Source organism: Oreochromis aureus, linkage group 5 (assembly GCF_013358895.1).
Source record: "Oreochromis aureus strain Israel breed Guangdong linkage group 5, ZZ_aureus, whole genome shotgun sequence".
Taxonomy (NCBI): Eukaryota; Metazoa; Chordata; class Actinopteri; order Cichliformes; family Cichlidae; genus Oreochromis; species Oreochromis aureus.
Window position 1 is genome coordinate 20,934,321 of NC_052946.1, and position 16,183 is coordinate 20,950,503.

The 16,183-nt window shown below is 38.1% G+C and overlaps 2 protein-coding genes and 1 non-coding gene across 3 annotated transcripts; 2 read left to right on the plus strand and 1 right to left on the minus strand.

The window, feature by feature from the left end:
• Positions 1-427: 427 nt before the first annotated feature.
• card19 (caspase recruitment domain family, member 19) lies at positions 428-4,733 on the plus strand. The gene is made up of 6 exons (XM_031750845.2): positions 428-497; positions 922-1,061; positions 1,956-2,112; positions 2,242-2,304; positions 2,560-2,625; positions 2,773-4,733. Exons 1-6 carry the CDS (start codon positions 491-493, stop codon positions 2,880-2,882), a joined length of 543 nt encoding a protein of 180 aa, XP_031606705.1. The 5' UTR covers positions 428-490; the 3' UTR covers positions 2,883-4,733.
• LOC116328957 lies at positions 3,951-4,078 on the plus strand. Its single transcript, XR_004200128.1, has one exon. It is a non-coding gene; the product is annotated as a U6atac minor spliceosomal RNA (small nuclear RNA).
• An 11-nt stretch (positions 4,734-4,744) lies between the features above and the next one.
• ninj1 (ninjurin 1) lies at positions 4,745-13,638 on the minus strand. The gene is made up of 3 exons (XM_031750848.2): positions 13,456-13,638; positions 6,844-7,081; positions 4,745-6,089 (listed from the first exon to the last, which is right to left on the minus strand). The coding sequence occupies exons 1-3, from the start codon at positions 13,510-13,512 to the stop codon at positions 5,947-5,949; spliced, it is 438 nt and encodes a 145-aa protein (XP_031606708.1). The 5' UTR covers positions 13,513-13,638; the 3' UTR covers positions 4,745-5,946.
• Positions 13,639-16,183: the final 2,545 nt, after the last annotated feature.

Genomic DNA, 16,183 nt, shown 5'->3' on the forward strand with positions numbered 1-16,183 from the left:
TGTGTTTGTGTTTTTTTTTTTTCCAGCTAGTAGATAAGTGCCTAAAAATACTATTTAAAATTGGTTATTTTGCATGTTATGTGTAAACACAATGCTGCTTCATCCCTTGAGTTCGGATACGCATTTTATGCTTGAATGACTCATTGGTCAGTGATTGACTATATCGCATCTAACATTAGCAACATTATGTACGCTATTACATTAAGTGAAACTAGACAACTCAAAAGTGGTTTTAAATAAAGCTCTCATTTTGCACTTGTGTATAGACATAAAAAATATACATCGGTTATGATACAAATAGATCCAAATAAAATTGTTACAGTTCTAATTAGTTACAGCTATAGCTACATTGTATAAAGTTGGTTGTTAGGGGGTCTTTGCACTGAAAAGGGTTCTTTTTCCTTAGTGGGAGACGTTGACGTAAGCCCATCCCTGCCGGCGGGATGACGTCAGCGGGCGTGTCCAAAAACAGGGCACAGGGGACTCTGCAATGGGAGGTTTGTGTATTTCTTTACCTAAAATAACAAATAACGCTTATTCTACAATATCTAGCCCTCAGTTTTGCTATAATATGACCCCATTAGCTCGGAGTGACCAATATTACGACAGCAGTGGCAAGCTGAAGTTTGCGCTTTGCCAAAGATAATGTAACGTCTCATTCCAAGTCATGTTCGGGACTTTGAAAAGTTTCTTAACTTACACGTTTGACAAAAACGTGTGTACGGCCACATTCCATTTTCGCACGCCTCATACTCCACACTTGCTAAAGTTTCGAGAGAAAAAAAATAACTGGCTTTAAAGTTTCTTTTCTATGAGTAAACCACTGCATACTTACGTACCCTTCCAAAGAAAGTGCTAGCCTGTTGTCAAACAACTGCACATATACCGAATTGGTTTTAACGCCTCCGTTTACACCGACAGACAGTTTTTGTGAGCAGCTCACAGAGGACAGCACCTTCCTCAAACATGACCCGAAACTGGACACAGAAGTCGTGGATAAACTCATCCTGCAGCTCAACAGAATCTACCCGCAGATCCTCACTGACAAGGAGGCAACCAAAGTGAGTCATCCTCAGCAGCCATTTACTGTGTCTGAGGCATACTGACAGTGGCGCAACAGAATAGCATTCAAGTAAAACAATGTTAAAAAAAAATCTAAGTTGTACTACTTCAGAAATAAACTGCAGTGTTTATTAGTGTAGTTGCAAGTGCATAATAAAACCAGTCAAACAGCAACAGAATGGCCATGAGCTCACATATAAACTATGCTGTTATTACAAGTTTGATCACTTGCGTGCAGCATTTGGTTTCGCTATAGCTGTTTATGGTAGCTGCTATGGTTTATACAGTGGTTGCTAGGGGTGTAACAATATTGAAACACAGACCAAAACCACTATTGAAACATCTGCATACCCGTATCACAGTTTCATCTTTCCTTACTGTGATATATACATGGAGGTGTTCATGTCTGGTTAAAACTGTTGTGTTCAAAGATCATTAAAGTGTTCACTGATTGAAAATATGTCACGTTTTTTGTTCATGCTCAGTTATAAGAAAGTTGTCAGGCCTGTGGTTTAAAAAGAAGAAGAAAGTGGTTTTGGAGAGTTGCTATAATTGTAGTGATTGCAGATTTTCAGAACCTCAATCTGAAAGTGTAACCATAGTCAATGGGATAACAGGAGTAAAAGAAAGAAAAGAGTGAATCTGCATACAATTAAAATGCTCAAGCACTGTCAAGTGCCTTTAAAATTGTATTTCAGCAGGCACACTTACATAGACCAGTTTAAATTCCAGTAATAAATGTATTTATTTATGTACCATCGCTTCAAGGGAAAGTATTTCTACACAGACACCTGGAAAGATTCATGGTTCAGATAATCCTGAGGTTAAAACACTATAGTGAATGATTTCTGTGTAAGATTAACAAATAATATCTGTTGTTAACTGTTGTCCAGTTCCGAAACTTGGATGTACCTACAAGTGTTCGACTGGGTGAGCTCTTGACACACCTACAAGGGAAAGGAGAGGAAGCATGCAGGGAATTTTACAGGGCTCTTCACTTGCATGTCGAGGAGGTCTACTACAGTTTGCCTACAAGGCTTCACCTCAGAGGTTTGTCTTTGAAATTGCCTTTACTCATATCATACCATTTTCATACATATCAGCTTTTTTGGAGGTTATGGGAGTAATTGTGGTCATATATTTAGGCATATTTTACATTTTATTCCACCCTGCTTCCAGATTCCTTGGATCCGCTCAAACTTCCACAGGTCATCAAACAGAGACATGCTTTGAATGACAGAGGTAAGATTTGGAGGGAGGGTAAAGAATTAGTGCCTGCATGTGTGCCATGTAATATACAGTGTAATTTATTTATGTATATAATTAAGAAACAAAACTATAAAACATAAACAGTGATGCTGCTTTTAAGCTGTGAGGGCTTTCCAAATGTTTAAAAAATAACGTTCAAAACTGTGACAAAACTATCCAAGCCAAAACGTCTAACTATTTAGCACTGACATGATACCTAATTTTTTTTATGTGCTTCCTGTTTTCCAGGTCCCTTCTTCTTTATGGGCTGTTTCACTTTTGTAGTGGGAATGGCTTTCTTCTATTACTACAGTGGTAATTTTTTTTTCTCCCAGATTTTTCACATGACTTCATCTTACTGTTGCAGTATATTGTCAGGATTATCAAAATGCTCATTTTAATTCTGTGAAACCAATTTTCACCTTTTCCAGAGGTCATTTTTATTTCTTTCTTATTGTGTAGAAGCTAAAGTGACAGGAGGAAGCCGGGCACTCGGGATGGCTGCTCTTGGACTGAAAAGAAAAGCTCAAGAAGTTCTTATATGGTACACTGAGGAAAGCCTCACAAAGTAATGTGAATCTTCTTCAGTGGTTCTCCTGCTGCTTATACCAAATCACAACACACTATATATTTTCAAGGGTTTAAAGGTAATTTTGTACACAGTGTAATTTATATATACTTTTATTTTGCTTGTTTGCATTTGGTACTTTGCAATTGAAAGTATCCATTTTAAATGGTTTTGAGGGATTAATGCAGTTGAGGTTAAAACTAGTTTAGGAAAATGAAATGGAGGATTTGTGCTGCTGAATTCTTCCACAAAACCAGTTTGAAACATTTTTTTCCCTAACAACCCAACTTACTTTGATTATTACTTTTATCAAACGGAGAAATTTAAAAACTAAATAATGGGGTGGTTCTTGATTTTAATCTATGATTTGTTAAGAACATTTTGGTGATGAGAACTTTTTAAGTTAATGGTTTGAGTTATTTTTTTTAAGAACTAGTTTTAAGCCCTACAGTTAAGTCAAGAACAGCCCCTGGCTGCCATCTTGTGGTTAAAAGAAGAGCTACATCAGTAAACTTACGTCTGTTTCATAAGAACTGCCCCAAATTCCGCTGCTCACAATATAAATAAAAGATATTAAGTGTGTGAACAACCCAATACCACATGGGACAAGTCACATCCATAAAAGTAATGTTTTCAACGAGTTTATAGCGAATGTTACAATCACGTGACCGCATCTACCAATGCGAGGATGGCCTCCTGCCGCAGTGTACTATGGGTAGAGTTGTCTGTGAAGGTTCTCAGTCATCCAGGTCATCGTAGTCGAAGGAGTTTGCAAAGAAAAGCGTCTGGACTTCTCGGATGAGAGGTGAAACGTCTTCAAGCAACTTAAAGAAGTCCAGACGCTTTTCTTTGCAAACTCCTTCGACTGTGGGTAGAGTTGCAATCTATTCAAAACACATACATATCGAATGAAACTGAAAACAGAGAAAACATAAATGGTGAACTACTGGTTTGAAGGTTACCAGGGAAATTCGAAGTTTATGATTACAAGAAAATCCGGACTTCACACCGTGAGTGAAACCAAGCTGTGTCCTCGCGGGTATATATGACGACGACCTGCCTATCAGAAGGCGTGTTGTATGAAAGGAGAGAAGGTTAGCACTCCCCTTGACAAGGATGGAATTGGCCCTAGTGGCCTGCAACACACATACGGTTAAGGCATTGCCACCTACTTCGTGGCATCTCTAACCATATTTTTTTCTTATTTTTAACTGCTGTCATTAAACTTCCCGTTACTATTTAGCTGACTCTGTGTCACTTACCACGCCCTCTTTTTCACCGTGCAGCCGAAGAACGGAAATCTGGCATACTCTTTGTTTCCGCTGTTTCATTGTCCTCGTTTGGCTTATCACTGAATGCACTGAAAACCTGGCGTCAAGCTTCTCACTGAAGTAGTTACATTTAGTTTACTACAGTCATAAATAAATATTGTATCAATATAGTATGGATATTTTTGTCTTGTTGTTCATACTGTGCGTCTCCTGCCTATTTTAAATACAGTCTAGCAATAAATTAACTTGCACCAAATGTTGAAACAAATACAACTTCATAGTATTTTTTGTAAAAACGCACACAAGATATACTGGTAATGGTGCTTAAACCTTCTTCATGGTTTGAAGGTCAATTCTCAGGATGTCAGATGCTAATATTATGGCAAATTGTAGTTTAAATGATTTTTGTGTTTGTGCCTTGTAATCAACCTCTAAACATAAACATTTGACTTGTGGTGAAGATTAATTAACATAAAGCCAGAAAGTTTGACATGATTTGTGTGCACGGTGCCTTACACGTGGGAATGCCATCATTTTGTAAAACTGACTTTTGTCTTCGCACAATAAACCAGTAACAAAAAAAACCCCACTCAACTTGATGGTTTTGTAATTTTATTTTGTATAACAAATTGTTTTAAAATAGGCAGTGTATAATACGAGATTATTAAAAGATAAGAAAAATGATCCTTTAAAAAATGAATTTAAAAAAGTCTTAAAGTAACCATATAATTCATAAGTAACAAACAGAGAAACAAACATAGGCAAGGAACTAAGTTTAACCTGTTAATATCCACCAGGTCACCGGTAACCCATCATGAGTTAGGGTTTGGTTTTATTTTAACCACTGATGATGAGGTGTAATACATCTTTTCTTTTTTTTTCTTTTTGGTTAATTTGGGTTCTGTCATTCAGGTGAAAGTTCTATAAGAAATGTGGTGGACACAACCAAACCAAAAACTCTTAACCGTAGGTGGGTCAACAATGAGATGGTGTATGCTAGGAGGTTGCATTTTTTCTTTCAAAAGATTTTGCATAGCTCTTTAAAAAATAAAGCAGTTTAGGTTCACTGTAAAAATTATTAGAATAGTAAAGCTGTTATATATATATATATATATATATATATATATATATATATATATATATATATATATATATATATATATATATACCTCATGCAGCAGCAACACAGGATGAATCATGATACACTCACCATGGTTAATTTTCTTTGGATTCTGTTGTAGTGCTTGTGTTTTTTGTTTGTTTTGTTCTTTTCAAAAAACATAAAGGCATACTAAGCTGTTTAAGAACTTCAAAATAAAAGCAGGTGTTCTTCTATTATGTTGTTTGGGAAACCTTCACAGTGATTGTGACTGACTATTGCTCCTGATGTTTGTTTTATGCAGACAGACAATTATTTATTTGCATCAGTAACCTGAGCATGAGAAGATGTAACAGACTATTTAACAGCCACATGAAATAAGAACTGATCAACACAAGTTGTGCATGACTGGCCATCGTCTGAGAAGCAAGGAACTCCTTTTCACACACACACACACACACACACACACACACACACACACACACACACACACACACACACACACACAGCAGACAATATACTGTAACTTGATTCTCTGAGTTCGCTGGTTCTCCTGAGACCTGATAGGTTGAATTACAGAAAAGCAAATACACCTGCATGCCAGCCAGTTTGGTGAATAAATGTCTTGTCTCTCCCTGTCTGGGTGTCCTGCCTTTACTGAATTGATCAGCAGAGATTGAAAGCCTTTTAAAACACAATCAACCGCTCGAGCTGGGCTGCTGGACACCGAAGGCTGTAATGAAGACGTTGATAACCACTATGATAAAGACGAAAGCTGTGGTCACATTCTCCAAAATGTCCAATCTGTAGTGATTTCTTTGATCGTTTAGATTCCACTTAACTAAAAAGAAGAAGCAAAACATTAACATGAGGATGGATGCATGGAAACATTAGTCATCATTACTATTTGTGCACAGTCACTAGGAACTACCTCATTTCCCCACATGGGGGCAATGCACAGTTTTCTGTCACATTATTACTGAAAGATATGATATAAACTAGGTGACAGAAGGTCTATCACAACAGTATTGTCTGTTAGCTTAAGATAAGAGTTTGGCATTCAGGTCAGTGGGTGGGTCACTGTAAAGAAACTTTATCCTGTAAGCCTTTAATGAGGTTCCAGTTAAAAATATTATCATATAAGGTTTAAGAAAAGATGTAGGGAAAAAAAGGTCACACATTTTTGATTTCCTGAGAATTCTTGTTGAAAAGTTTAACAATCTAAAATGACATTTGTTCACAATTTATTCATGACCTTTACCTTATAGTGCATGCTTTTAAACTTTAGACTTCATGTAGCTGACAATAAATATATATTAGTGAGATCAGACAGAGACTAAGAAAAACTAACTTTTAAATTGCATTTATGAACACAGCGAATAATACCTATTTATCACTTTATACAAAGTATAAGTATTTAAAGTAGTAAAGATAATAAAATTATGGTTTACACTGAGTTAAAAAATTCTATAGGCTCATATTTTGATTTTGAAAATGGTTTAAAGTCAAAAACACCCAAAAAACTGTAAAAACAAAACTGTAAAAAACAAACAAAGTTAACCAAATGGAAATCTGGCAACAACCTCCAGACTTACCTATGAAAATTAGCAAAACTCCGACTAGGATTTGCAGAGTGAGAGAGATGCTAATGAGAATAATGAGGGGCACATAAAAGGTGAAGCTTGGTCCTTGCTGCATCACTGCCTTCAGCTGGGAGGCATTAGCCATGAGCAGAGCTACATCCAGCATGCTTTCTGCTGCACTCTTCTTATTGGCATAGTGGTTCATATTCAGGGATCTGTGTAGCCGCCTCTCATGGCCCCGCCGCGGGACCTGAACACAAACACAAACCCCAACATCAGTATAACAAAGACAGCGAATATTACACACAATCACATTTAACAGCTCTACTCCCGATAAAGCTCAAAACATTAATACATGCAGGTAAGTTACTGGTTTAGTAATTATTAAATTAAATCACAATAAACACACTTTAATGTAGTACTTGTTTTGCACAATTTCACTAAAAAGCACAGTGATCTTGTCCTGTTGCATAAACTGGGGTATTTACAAGGTTACTTTAATATACAGAAGAGGGAGAAGTCCTCTGCTGCTGCCATCACAATGGAATTTAATTCAAAATGTAACTGGCTGACTTTACAGTTTTGGTTTCCCTAGAACATGTCATGATTAAGAATGAATTTCTTTTGTATTCTGCTTTTGTCAGCTCTGAACTATAAATGACAAAAATAATCCAGCAGAAACGGGATTTTTTTGTCAAAGTTCCACATAAGACAAGCCCTCCACACTGTGCTGAGTCACCTAGAGCAGCGGCAGAGCTACGTCCAAATGCTCTTCGTGGACTACAGCTCAGCCTTTAATACAATCATCCCGGACATCCTCATCACCAAACTGGTCACTCTTGGCCTCCCTCCTCTCACATGTGCCTGGATAAAAGACTTTCTCACAAACCGGCCCCAGACTGTAAGACTCGGCCCTCATCTCTCCTCCACTCGCACACTGAGCACCGGCTCCCCACAGGGCTGTGTGCTGAGCCCCCTCCTGTATTCTCTCTACACCCACGACTGCAGTTCGACCCACAACAACACTCTCATCATCAAGTTTGCTGATGACACCACGGTAATCGGACTCATCTCAAAGGGAGACGAGGCAGACTACAGAGAGGAAGTCCTGAAGCTGGCAGCCTGGTGTTCAGAAAACAACCTGGCACTGAACACTAAGAAAACCAAAGAGCTCATTGTTGACTTCAGGAGACACAGCACTGACTTAGCCCCCTTTTACATCAACGGGGAATGTGTGGAGAGGGTCCACACCTTCCGGTTCCTTGGTGTCCTCATCTCTGCTGACATCTCCTGGACAGACAACATCTCAGCAGTCGTCAAGAAGGCCCAACAGCGGCTGCACTTCCTGAGAGTCCTCAGGAAGTACAAGCTGAACTCCAACCTGCTGCTGACCTTCTACCGCTCGTCCATTGAGAGCCTGCTAACCTACTGCATCACGGTATGGTACGGCAGCTGCACCAAGGCAGATAGAGTGAGGCTTCAGAGTGTGGTCAAGACAGCACAAAAGATCATCGGCTGCCCTTTCCCCTCCCTGATGGACATTTATTCCTCCCGCTGCCTCAGCAGAGCAGCAAACATTATCAAGGACAGCTCCCACCCTGGTTTCAACATGTTCAGCCTGCTTCCCTCAGGGAAGCGCTACAGGTGCATCAGCACAAAAACCCACAGACTCAAAAACAGTTTCTTCCCCAAAGCGATAACCACCCTGAACTCACACATGCACCAATAACACAGCCCCCAATTTTTTTTTTTTCCTCTATGGACCACCACTGTGCAATACCAATTCTATGTGCAATAACCCAACTGTATATACACAACACTATTTATTACATATTACTTTTTTTAAAACCGGCTTGTATATTTGTACATTTTATATATATATATCTTTTTCCCTATGTTAATACTGTCCATATGTATATAGCGCTGCAGAACTGTAACCCCCCCCCCAGCATGTTTGCACTGAGTAGGAGATGCTCTGTATCTCATTGTACAACTGTATAGTGACAATAAAGGCATTCTATTCTATTCTATTCTATTCTATTCTAAACAACGCAGAGTTTATTTATCGCCTGCTTCAGTCAACACATGACTTCTCAAATCTCGCTGAATGTCTTTAGCAATATGGTGCATTGTCCATGGCTGGGTGTTGTTTCAAAAAGGCAACATGTCACATGCTGAACCTGAGAAATGATGTGGAAGATATTAATGGAAGTGAAAGTATTTAAGCTGAACAGGAACACTCATCATGTAGAAGGTCAAGGAGTTGGATTTGGGCCAAAGGTCAAAAATAACACACATCCTCTTATTTCTTCTTTTTTTTTTTTTTCCAAAGTGACCAGGTCACAAAAACACCACAATGACCTCTATCCAAACACAGGAGGGAAAGTGAGTGAAGACGCTTATTAATATCTCATGAATAAGTATTTGTTAGAACATACATTTGAAATCATAAAGGGTGAAATCATCACACTTATCCCACTATCAGGATTACATGTTTGATTACTGTGAGACACTCAAGATTATTTATTCAACACTAAACAGAAAGAAATAAAAAAGACAGAAAAAAAGTAGTAGTTATCTTCCGTTTCTCTTCCAACTTAACTGCAAGTGTGCTTACTTAAAAAAAATACAAACTTTTCATCACAGGAAACTATGGTCACTGCTGAAACCCCAGTTTCTCCTTATGAGATTCTCATACAAATTGCTCAAAGTTTCAGCTGGGTGGAGGTTTAACTGCCCAACAACACCAACCTTGTGCCCTGGTTGGCAACATTATACGCTTAAGGTTCACTCTGACTGCAGCCATGAAAACCTGCCCGGCCACAGAAGGAGAAAAACATACTTATGAGGTAGAATTGAGAGTCACCAGCTTTCACCCACTATATACTTAAACTCCTAACTGGTGCTCTCTCTCTCTCTGAGTTACTCTTTCTTTGTTTAGTCTTTGCTATTTTTCACTGAGGTTTTCCAGATAAAGTTGATAGTGCTACGTTTCATACTGAAAACCTACAACTCAACTTATTTTTAAACATGTGACCTAGTTATTTTTCATTTACAGTGGAAGATGAAACATTACAGTGTTCACCACATGTGATAATCATCTTCCTTCTAGGGAAAAAGTAGGAGGGCAACTAATTACAGTCCTATTTCCAAAATGGTTACAACACCTATCATGTAAAACTGCAACGAATTTTCGGGGATTTCATCCATTAAATATCATTAATATCATCAAAACATCTGCATATTTTAGTCTGTGTGTGACACTTGCAGTGCCATCTGACAAACCAGTTGAATGGCCCTGATCTTCAGATGAAACTGCACTAGCTGCATTATTTATATGATCACGTCATCTATCAGCTGTATTATTTTATTTCACATATCAAAAGAAAGCCTATAACTAGTAAAGATTAGAAATCATAACACTAACATTAATGGGGCAATCTGGATGATCAGCTTGTAATATTGTGTTTAGTCTTTGACTGTTGTGTGATGTGGTTTTTTATTGTGTAGCTAACCAAAGGCCACCATAACCCAAACTACTATGGGAATGAAGGACCTTTGGCTACCCTTCCTGTTTTATATAATGTCTGTGGTTAATATTAAATCAAGCTCTATGTACTATGCAGTCTAAGGAGCACAGGAGCTGTTACGTGAGACCTCTGTCTGTGTATATCTTTTACTCAGACTTGATCATTATTACTTCGAATTATTACTGACAACTTGGGAATGCAATTAATGTGACTCAAATTATGACTAATCAAATTTATAGCTAATAGCAATTTAATAGTGGTGGTAACAAACTGATTATAGGATTCAGTTAATCAAGTAACCTAATAATTTTGGTACAACTCAAAAGAGCCTGTCAATCATTAATGATTGGTTTTCTCTGCCTTTGGTTTGGATTACCCATTGCGTCCTTGTTCAGAGTCTTTCCTGTGGACTGCTATGGCAGAATAAGCAGTGTACCCCACAACACTTATTGTATTGTATTGTAGCTTTCCATTGCACTCATCGGCTGAGGTCATCCTGCAGTTTATTCCCATGCAAGTGACACCTTGTAAGTTTTGATAAAACACAAAATGTCAGTTACTTTAATGTCATAGATAACTCTAAACATCTCATTTAAATAAAGCTCCTACTGATCTCAGACCACAGACACAAAGACATGTTAAAGTGGCATGTTCAGTGGCAGCTGAACTTCATTCGACCATGGCCTGCAATGACTTTGCCAAATTCTTCACAGAAAAAATCCAAAAGATTAGACAAGCAATTAGTACATCAACAGCAGATCCAGGATATGTACTGTGTCCACCGAAAAACTGTTTAAATACCATGAACCAGTTTCACCCTATTAACAGCAAAGACCTGGAGGACATCTTAGGTCAACTGAACTCCTCCTCTTGCTGTTTGGATGTCCTGCCAACAAGTTTTTTCAAAAAGGTCTCAAAGACTTTGGAGTCAGACCTGTTACAGATAGTAAACTTTTCTTTAATATCAGGTGTGTTTCCAGAGCCACTAAAAACTGCTGTAATTAAACCTATACTGAAAAAGGACAATCTTGACAAGACACAAATGAATAACTACAGGCCGATCTCAAATCTCCCATTTTTAAGTAAGATCATTGAAAAAGCAGTTTCTCAACAGCTCAATTACTTCTTAACACAGAATAACTGCTATGATGCCTTCCAGTCAGGTTTTAGACAGAACCACAGCACTGAAACCGCTCTGACCAAAGTGTTTAATGACATATGTCTGAATACAGACAGTGGAAAAATGTCAGTCTTAGTTTTACTGGATCTCAGTGCAGCATTTGACACAGTTGACCACAACATATTACTCAAACGACTGGAGAACTGGGCAGGTCTTTCAGGAACTGTACTAAACTGGTTCTAAACATACTTAGAAAACAGGAAATACTTTGTATCAATAGGTAACTTCACATCTGAGCAGACAAGTATCACATGCGGAGTTCCCCAAGGTTCCATCCTGGGACCCCTTCTGTTTAACATTTACATGCTCCCACTGGCACAGATTATAAAGAACAACAAAATAAACTATCACAGCTATGCAGATGACACACAGATATATATCACAATGTCACCAGGAGACCGAGGCCCTGTACAGGCTCTTGGTAAATGCATTGAGGAAATTAATGACTGGCTGTGCCACAATTTTCTCCAGCTAAACAAAAACAAAACAGAAGTAATAGTCTTTGGTGCCAAAGAAAAAGCGATTACAGGTCACCAGAGAACTTCAATCTATACACCTAAAACCACAAACCAGGCGAGAAATTTGGGTGTAGTGATGGATGCAGACCTAAACTTAGAAAAACACATTAAGACAATAACAAAATCAGCTTACTATCACCTCAAGAATATTTCAAGGATAAAAGATCTGATGTCTCAACAGGACCGGGAAAAACTAGTCCATGCATTCATTTTCAGTAGGCTTGATTACTGTAACAGCATCTTTACAGGTCTACCTAAAAATCAGTCAGACAACTACAGCTCATTCAGAACTCTGCTGCTCGAGTCCTCACTAAGACCAAAAAGTGGACCACATCAGTCCAGCTCTGAGGTCTTTGCACTGGCTGCCTGTCCGTCAGAGGATAGACTTTAAAGTTCTGATGCTGGTCTATAAAGCTCTGAATGGTTTAGGACCAAAATACATCAGTGACCTCCTGACCCAGTATGAACCTTCCAGATCTCTCAGGTCATCTGGATCCAGTCTTTTATCAGTTCCCAGAGTCAGAACCAGACACGGAGAAGCTGCATTCAGCTTTTATGCTCCATATATCTGGAACAAACTCCCAGAAAGCCTCAGATCAGCTGAAACACTCAGTTTATTTAAATCCAGGTTGAAGACTCACCTGTTCTCTGCTGCTTTTGAATAAAGCACCAAATCCACACTTTTAAGCTTAAATTCCAAAACTTACATTCTAACTACTGATTTTATCTACTGTTTTGTTTGTTTGTTTGTTTGTTTGTTTGCTTGTCTTAATCAATTTTAAATCATGCTTTTTATCTATTTTGTTTTTAATGTCTCTGTAAAGCACTTTGAATCACCTTGTTGTTGAATTGTGCTATATAAATAAATTTGCCTTGCCTTGCCTTGCCTAAAGATGTATTATTTGAGCAAATGCACTTAGTTACATGTTATTACTGATTTTGGGTGAGCTGATCCACCTGATCCTCCACAGAACAAAGCTTAAACCCCGTCCTCATATATCATCTAGAGTAAACTGAGCCTTTGCACAACAGCAGATGGACTCTCTCTCACACCACAAAACCAAGTGGAAAATGTTAGAAAATGTTCAAATTAGTCTTGGAATTAGAGGCAAACTAAAGCAAACCCCAGCTAACTGGCTACAGTTAGCTCCACTACATTTCTAATACTCTGAATGACACAAGTTCAGTCGCTCTGGTCTACATCAAGCGACAATATGAGGAGGAGTGGAGTGAACAGATGAGAGAAATGGATGGAAAAACCCCGTGTAAGCCGGGAATATCCCACACTGTCACAAACTGGGAGTTATTTCTGTGGGAATGTGCGCTTGGCTGAGCCTGAGCAGGATATTAGTGGGGGCTTAATATTGCTAAACAAGAATTTGTTGGCAGTCCTTACCTCTGCCTCGCCGTTTTTGTCCGCATCGCCGGTCAGTTCGAAGTTTTCAGTAGCCATTATTTGTTAATGTCTGTCGAACAGGATGTTCATGTAGCTCCCCTGTGGGACTGTGAAAAGCCGCAGCTGTACTCGGTAGTTACAGGCTTGGACAATGAATAAATATGTGAGGAGGAAGGAGGACGAATAGCTTCAGACTACCGCCCCTAAAATAAGAGGGCGGCTGTCCTGAGAAAAGCGGGGGACTGATAGCAGAACTGTGAGGAGGGCTGGGTATCACTATACGATATATGGTTAGTACAACACACTTAAAGTAACACATGTAATGTAATGTATAAATGGGAATTTTATTTGGATTATTGCCACACTCATTCGTTGACAGACGGTTGAAGCATGACTTTACTGCCATCTAGTGTGATAACACTGTATTACCCTTAAAACAAAGAACAGAATTGGACTTGGATGAACTGACTCTTCTTTTTCACTCATATTATATTTATATCCAAGGCTGTCCATTGAGAGCAGCTCACTCTCTTTTGAACCAAAACAAAAATAAAAAAAGTGTAAATGGTGTGCAAACTGCCAATAAAATGTAAGGATAAATAACGTAAACGGGTACGTTAGAATAGTTTGAGGTGTTGGAGATCGATTGTATACTTTGGCTCTGTGGGGCACAGAACCTGTGAGCGAGCAGGCGTAAATGTGGAGCGTAACAAGTTGGATTCATATGATTATCTAAGGAAACGAGACAAAGAATTTATTAAAAATTAGCGTTTGACATGTGAACTATTTTCATTTTTGGTTTTTGAAGTGCTACACTGTCTTAGATATAACTTTATGTAAAACTCCAGGAATAAACAGTTCCTAAAGCACCCACTACATGATGTCATAGCATCATATATTTGTCACCAGTGGATGATGATTAAATGTTGCAAGATTGCTTTTTACTGCGAATTAAGTATCAAATTAAGTAAGAAAAAGCAAGTCCGGTCTTTCAGCTGAAATGTCTAGCATACTTTGGGTGATGGGTGAGTGCTACATAAGGCACAGTGAGGATGGCAGGACTATTTAATATTTGTATCTATGGGCCTTTACAGCCCCTGTTACCACCCACCAACTGATTCCCATTGTTCCCAGCGTCACCCTGGTGATCTTTGTCTCACAAAGTCGACTCTATATAAAAAAGAAAAAGTTAAACTCAACTTTCCTGTTGACAGGTGTGGAGAACTTTAAAATGCCTTCACAGTATAGTCTTTAAAATAGAAAAGAAAGAAACCCTGATACTATACTGTGTGCTAGATTTTTGGGAGTTGGGCTAACAGAGCACATGGACTATCTAAATGACGGGAATTGTAGCTTCCACATTTTATGGCCAAAAGGAAGTGATAATTAATTGCAAATATTTTGATTCTGTTGCTTAAAATCAAATTGTTTTCTTTATTCGAGAGTCCTAGCTTTAGCATTTAAGAGATTTATATCGATTTTTACCTCTTCTAAAACAAAACTTTTATTCAGTGTCCTTTGTAGGGACCTCACATTTTGTGTTCAAATTTCAGGAAGCAGAGGGCAGACTGAGGCAGAAAGGGTTTTCCTCACAATGGTGGAGGAGGAGTCAGACCTAGAGCTGTCAGGAGATGACAGAGATGAGTTGTATTCACATACAAACAGAAGCACATGCATCAGGTTAGGGTTTGGTTTCTTCTTTTACTCTGTTATGTAGTTAATAATATTTATTATGAAAGTGCATTAAACCGTACCTTTCCTGTCTTTATCAATTCAACTTAGATGACACAGAAATTTTAGAATAGAAAAATGTCACAAGCCAAAGGGAGGTGGTTCATATCTGAAGATGGCCTTAAAACTGCAAACATTCTTCAGCGTATGTGTTCACAGCATGACTCAGATAACATAAGATCCAAATTTAGTGGTTCCTAGTTATAGCCAAATCAATAAATCAAGACAGATTCTTCAAGATTAGTCCATCACAGAAACAAATGAGGGGGAAAAGATAGCAGTTGAGAAACCAAACCTCAGAGCTCCACGTCTTCAGAGCCCTGCCTTACACAATACTTGGTTACCATAACTGATATTGGGGGTCATCATTTTGCCCCAGATCAGGTGTCTCAAAAACTGGTTATGTCCTCCTCTGAGCTTCCACCTTATTGCTCTACTTTGGTCAATTATTTATTTGTTATAGTGTTGGAAAGCCTATTTATTTCCCTTTAAATGGTGCCACATTTGTAAGGAAAAGGCATTTGTGGGTTGAGCAGCAGTTAAGTGTGTGGGCTGGGCCCTTGATAAACTTGTCAAGTCTTCCTGCCAATGCCAAACGGCTAATCCAATACTGACTCTTGTTTTGAGCTTCTGGTACCCCAGGTGCTGACAATATATATATATATATATATATATATATATATATATATATATATATATATATATATATATATATATATATATATTTTTTATTAATTTTGATGATACCAAATGCCCTAATTAAAATTCTAAATATATTATTATATTATTTTTTTTCAAATAAAGATAATAACAGATTTTGTACATCCTTCAGATATCACCATAAAATGTGTTTAAATACTTTAAAGGCATGTGATGTAGACTGTCATCAGGTCTTAGTAGTTTATTAATGTCATGAAAATAATAAGAGTTATGTCACAGAGATGATATGAAAATGTGTTAAATATGTATTAATATATGCTACCTTTCTGGCTTAAGT

What these genes read in the sequence shown, in the direction of transcription:
- card19 (XM_031750845.2), top strand. An exon ending in TACAAGGCTTCACCTCAGAG is followed by an intron (nt 2,113 to 2,241) that starts GTTTGTCTTTGA and finishes CCCTGCTTCCAG; the next exon opens with ATTCCTTGGATCCGCTCAAA. An exon ending in ACATGCTTTGAATGACAGAG is followed by an intron (nt 2,305 to 2,559) that starts GTAAGATTTGGA and finishes CCTGTTTTCCAG; the next exon opens with GTCCCTTCTTCTTTATGGGC.
- ninj1 (XM_031750848.2), bottom strand. Translation starts at nt 13,512, where the DNA reads ATGGCTACTGAAAACTTCGAACTGACCGGCGATGCGGACAAAAACGGC. An exon ending in ACAAAAACGGCGAGGCAGAG is followed by an intron (nt 7,082 to 13,455) that starts GTAAGGACTGCC and finishes GTTTGTGTTCAG; the next exon opens with GTCCCGCGGCGGGGCCATGA. An exon ending in AGTTTTGCTAATTTTCATAG is followed by an intron (nt 6,090 to 6,843) that starts GTAAGTCTGGAG and finishes TCTTCTTTTTAG; the next exon opens with TTAAGTGGAATCTAAACGAT.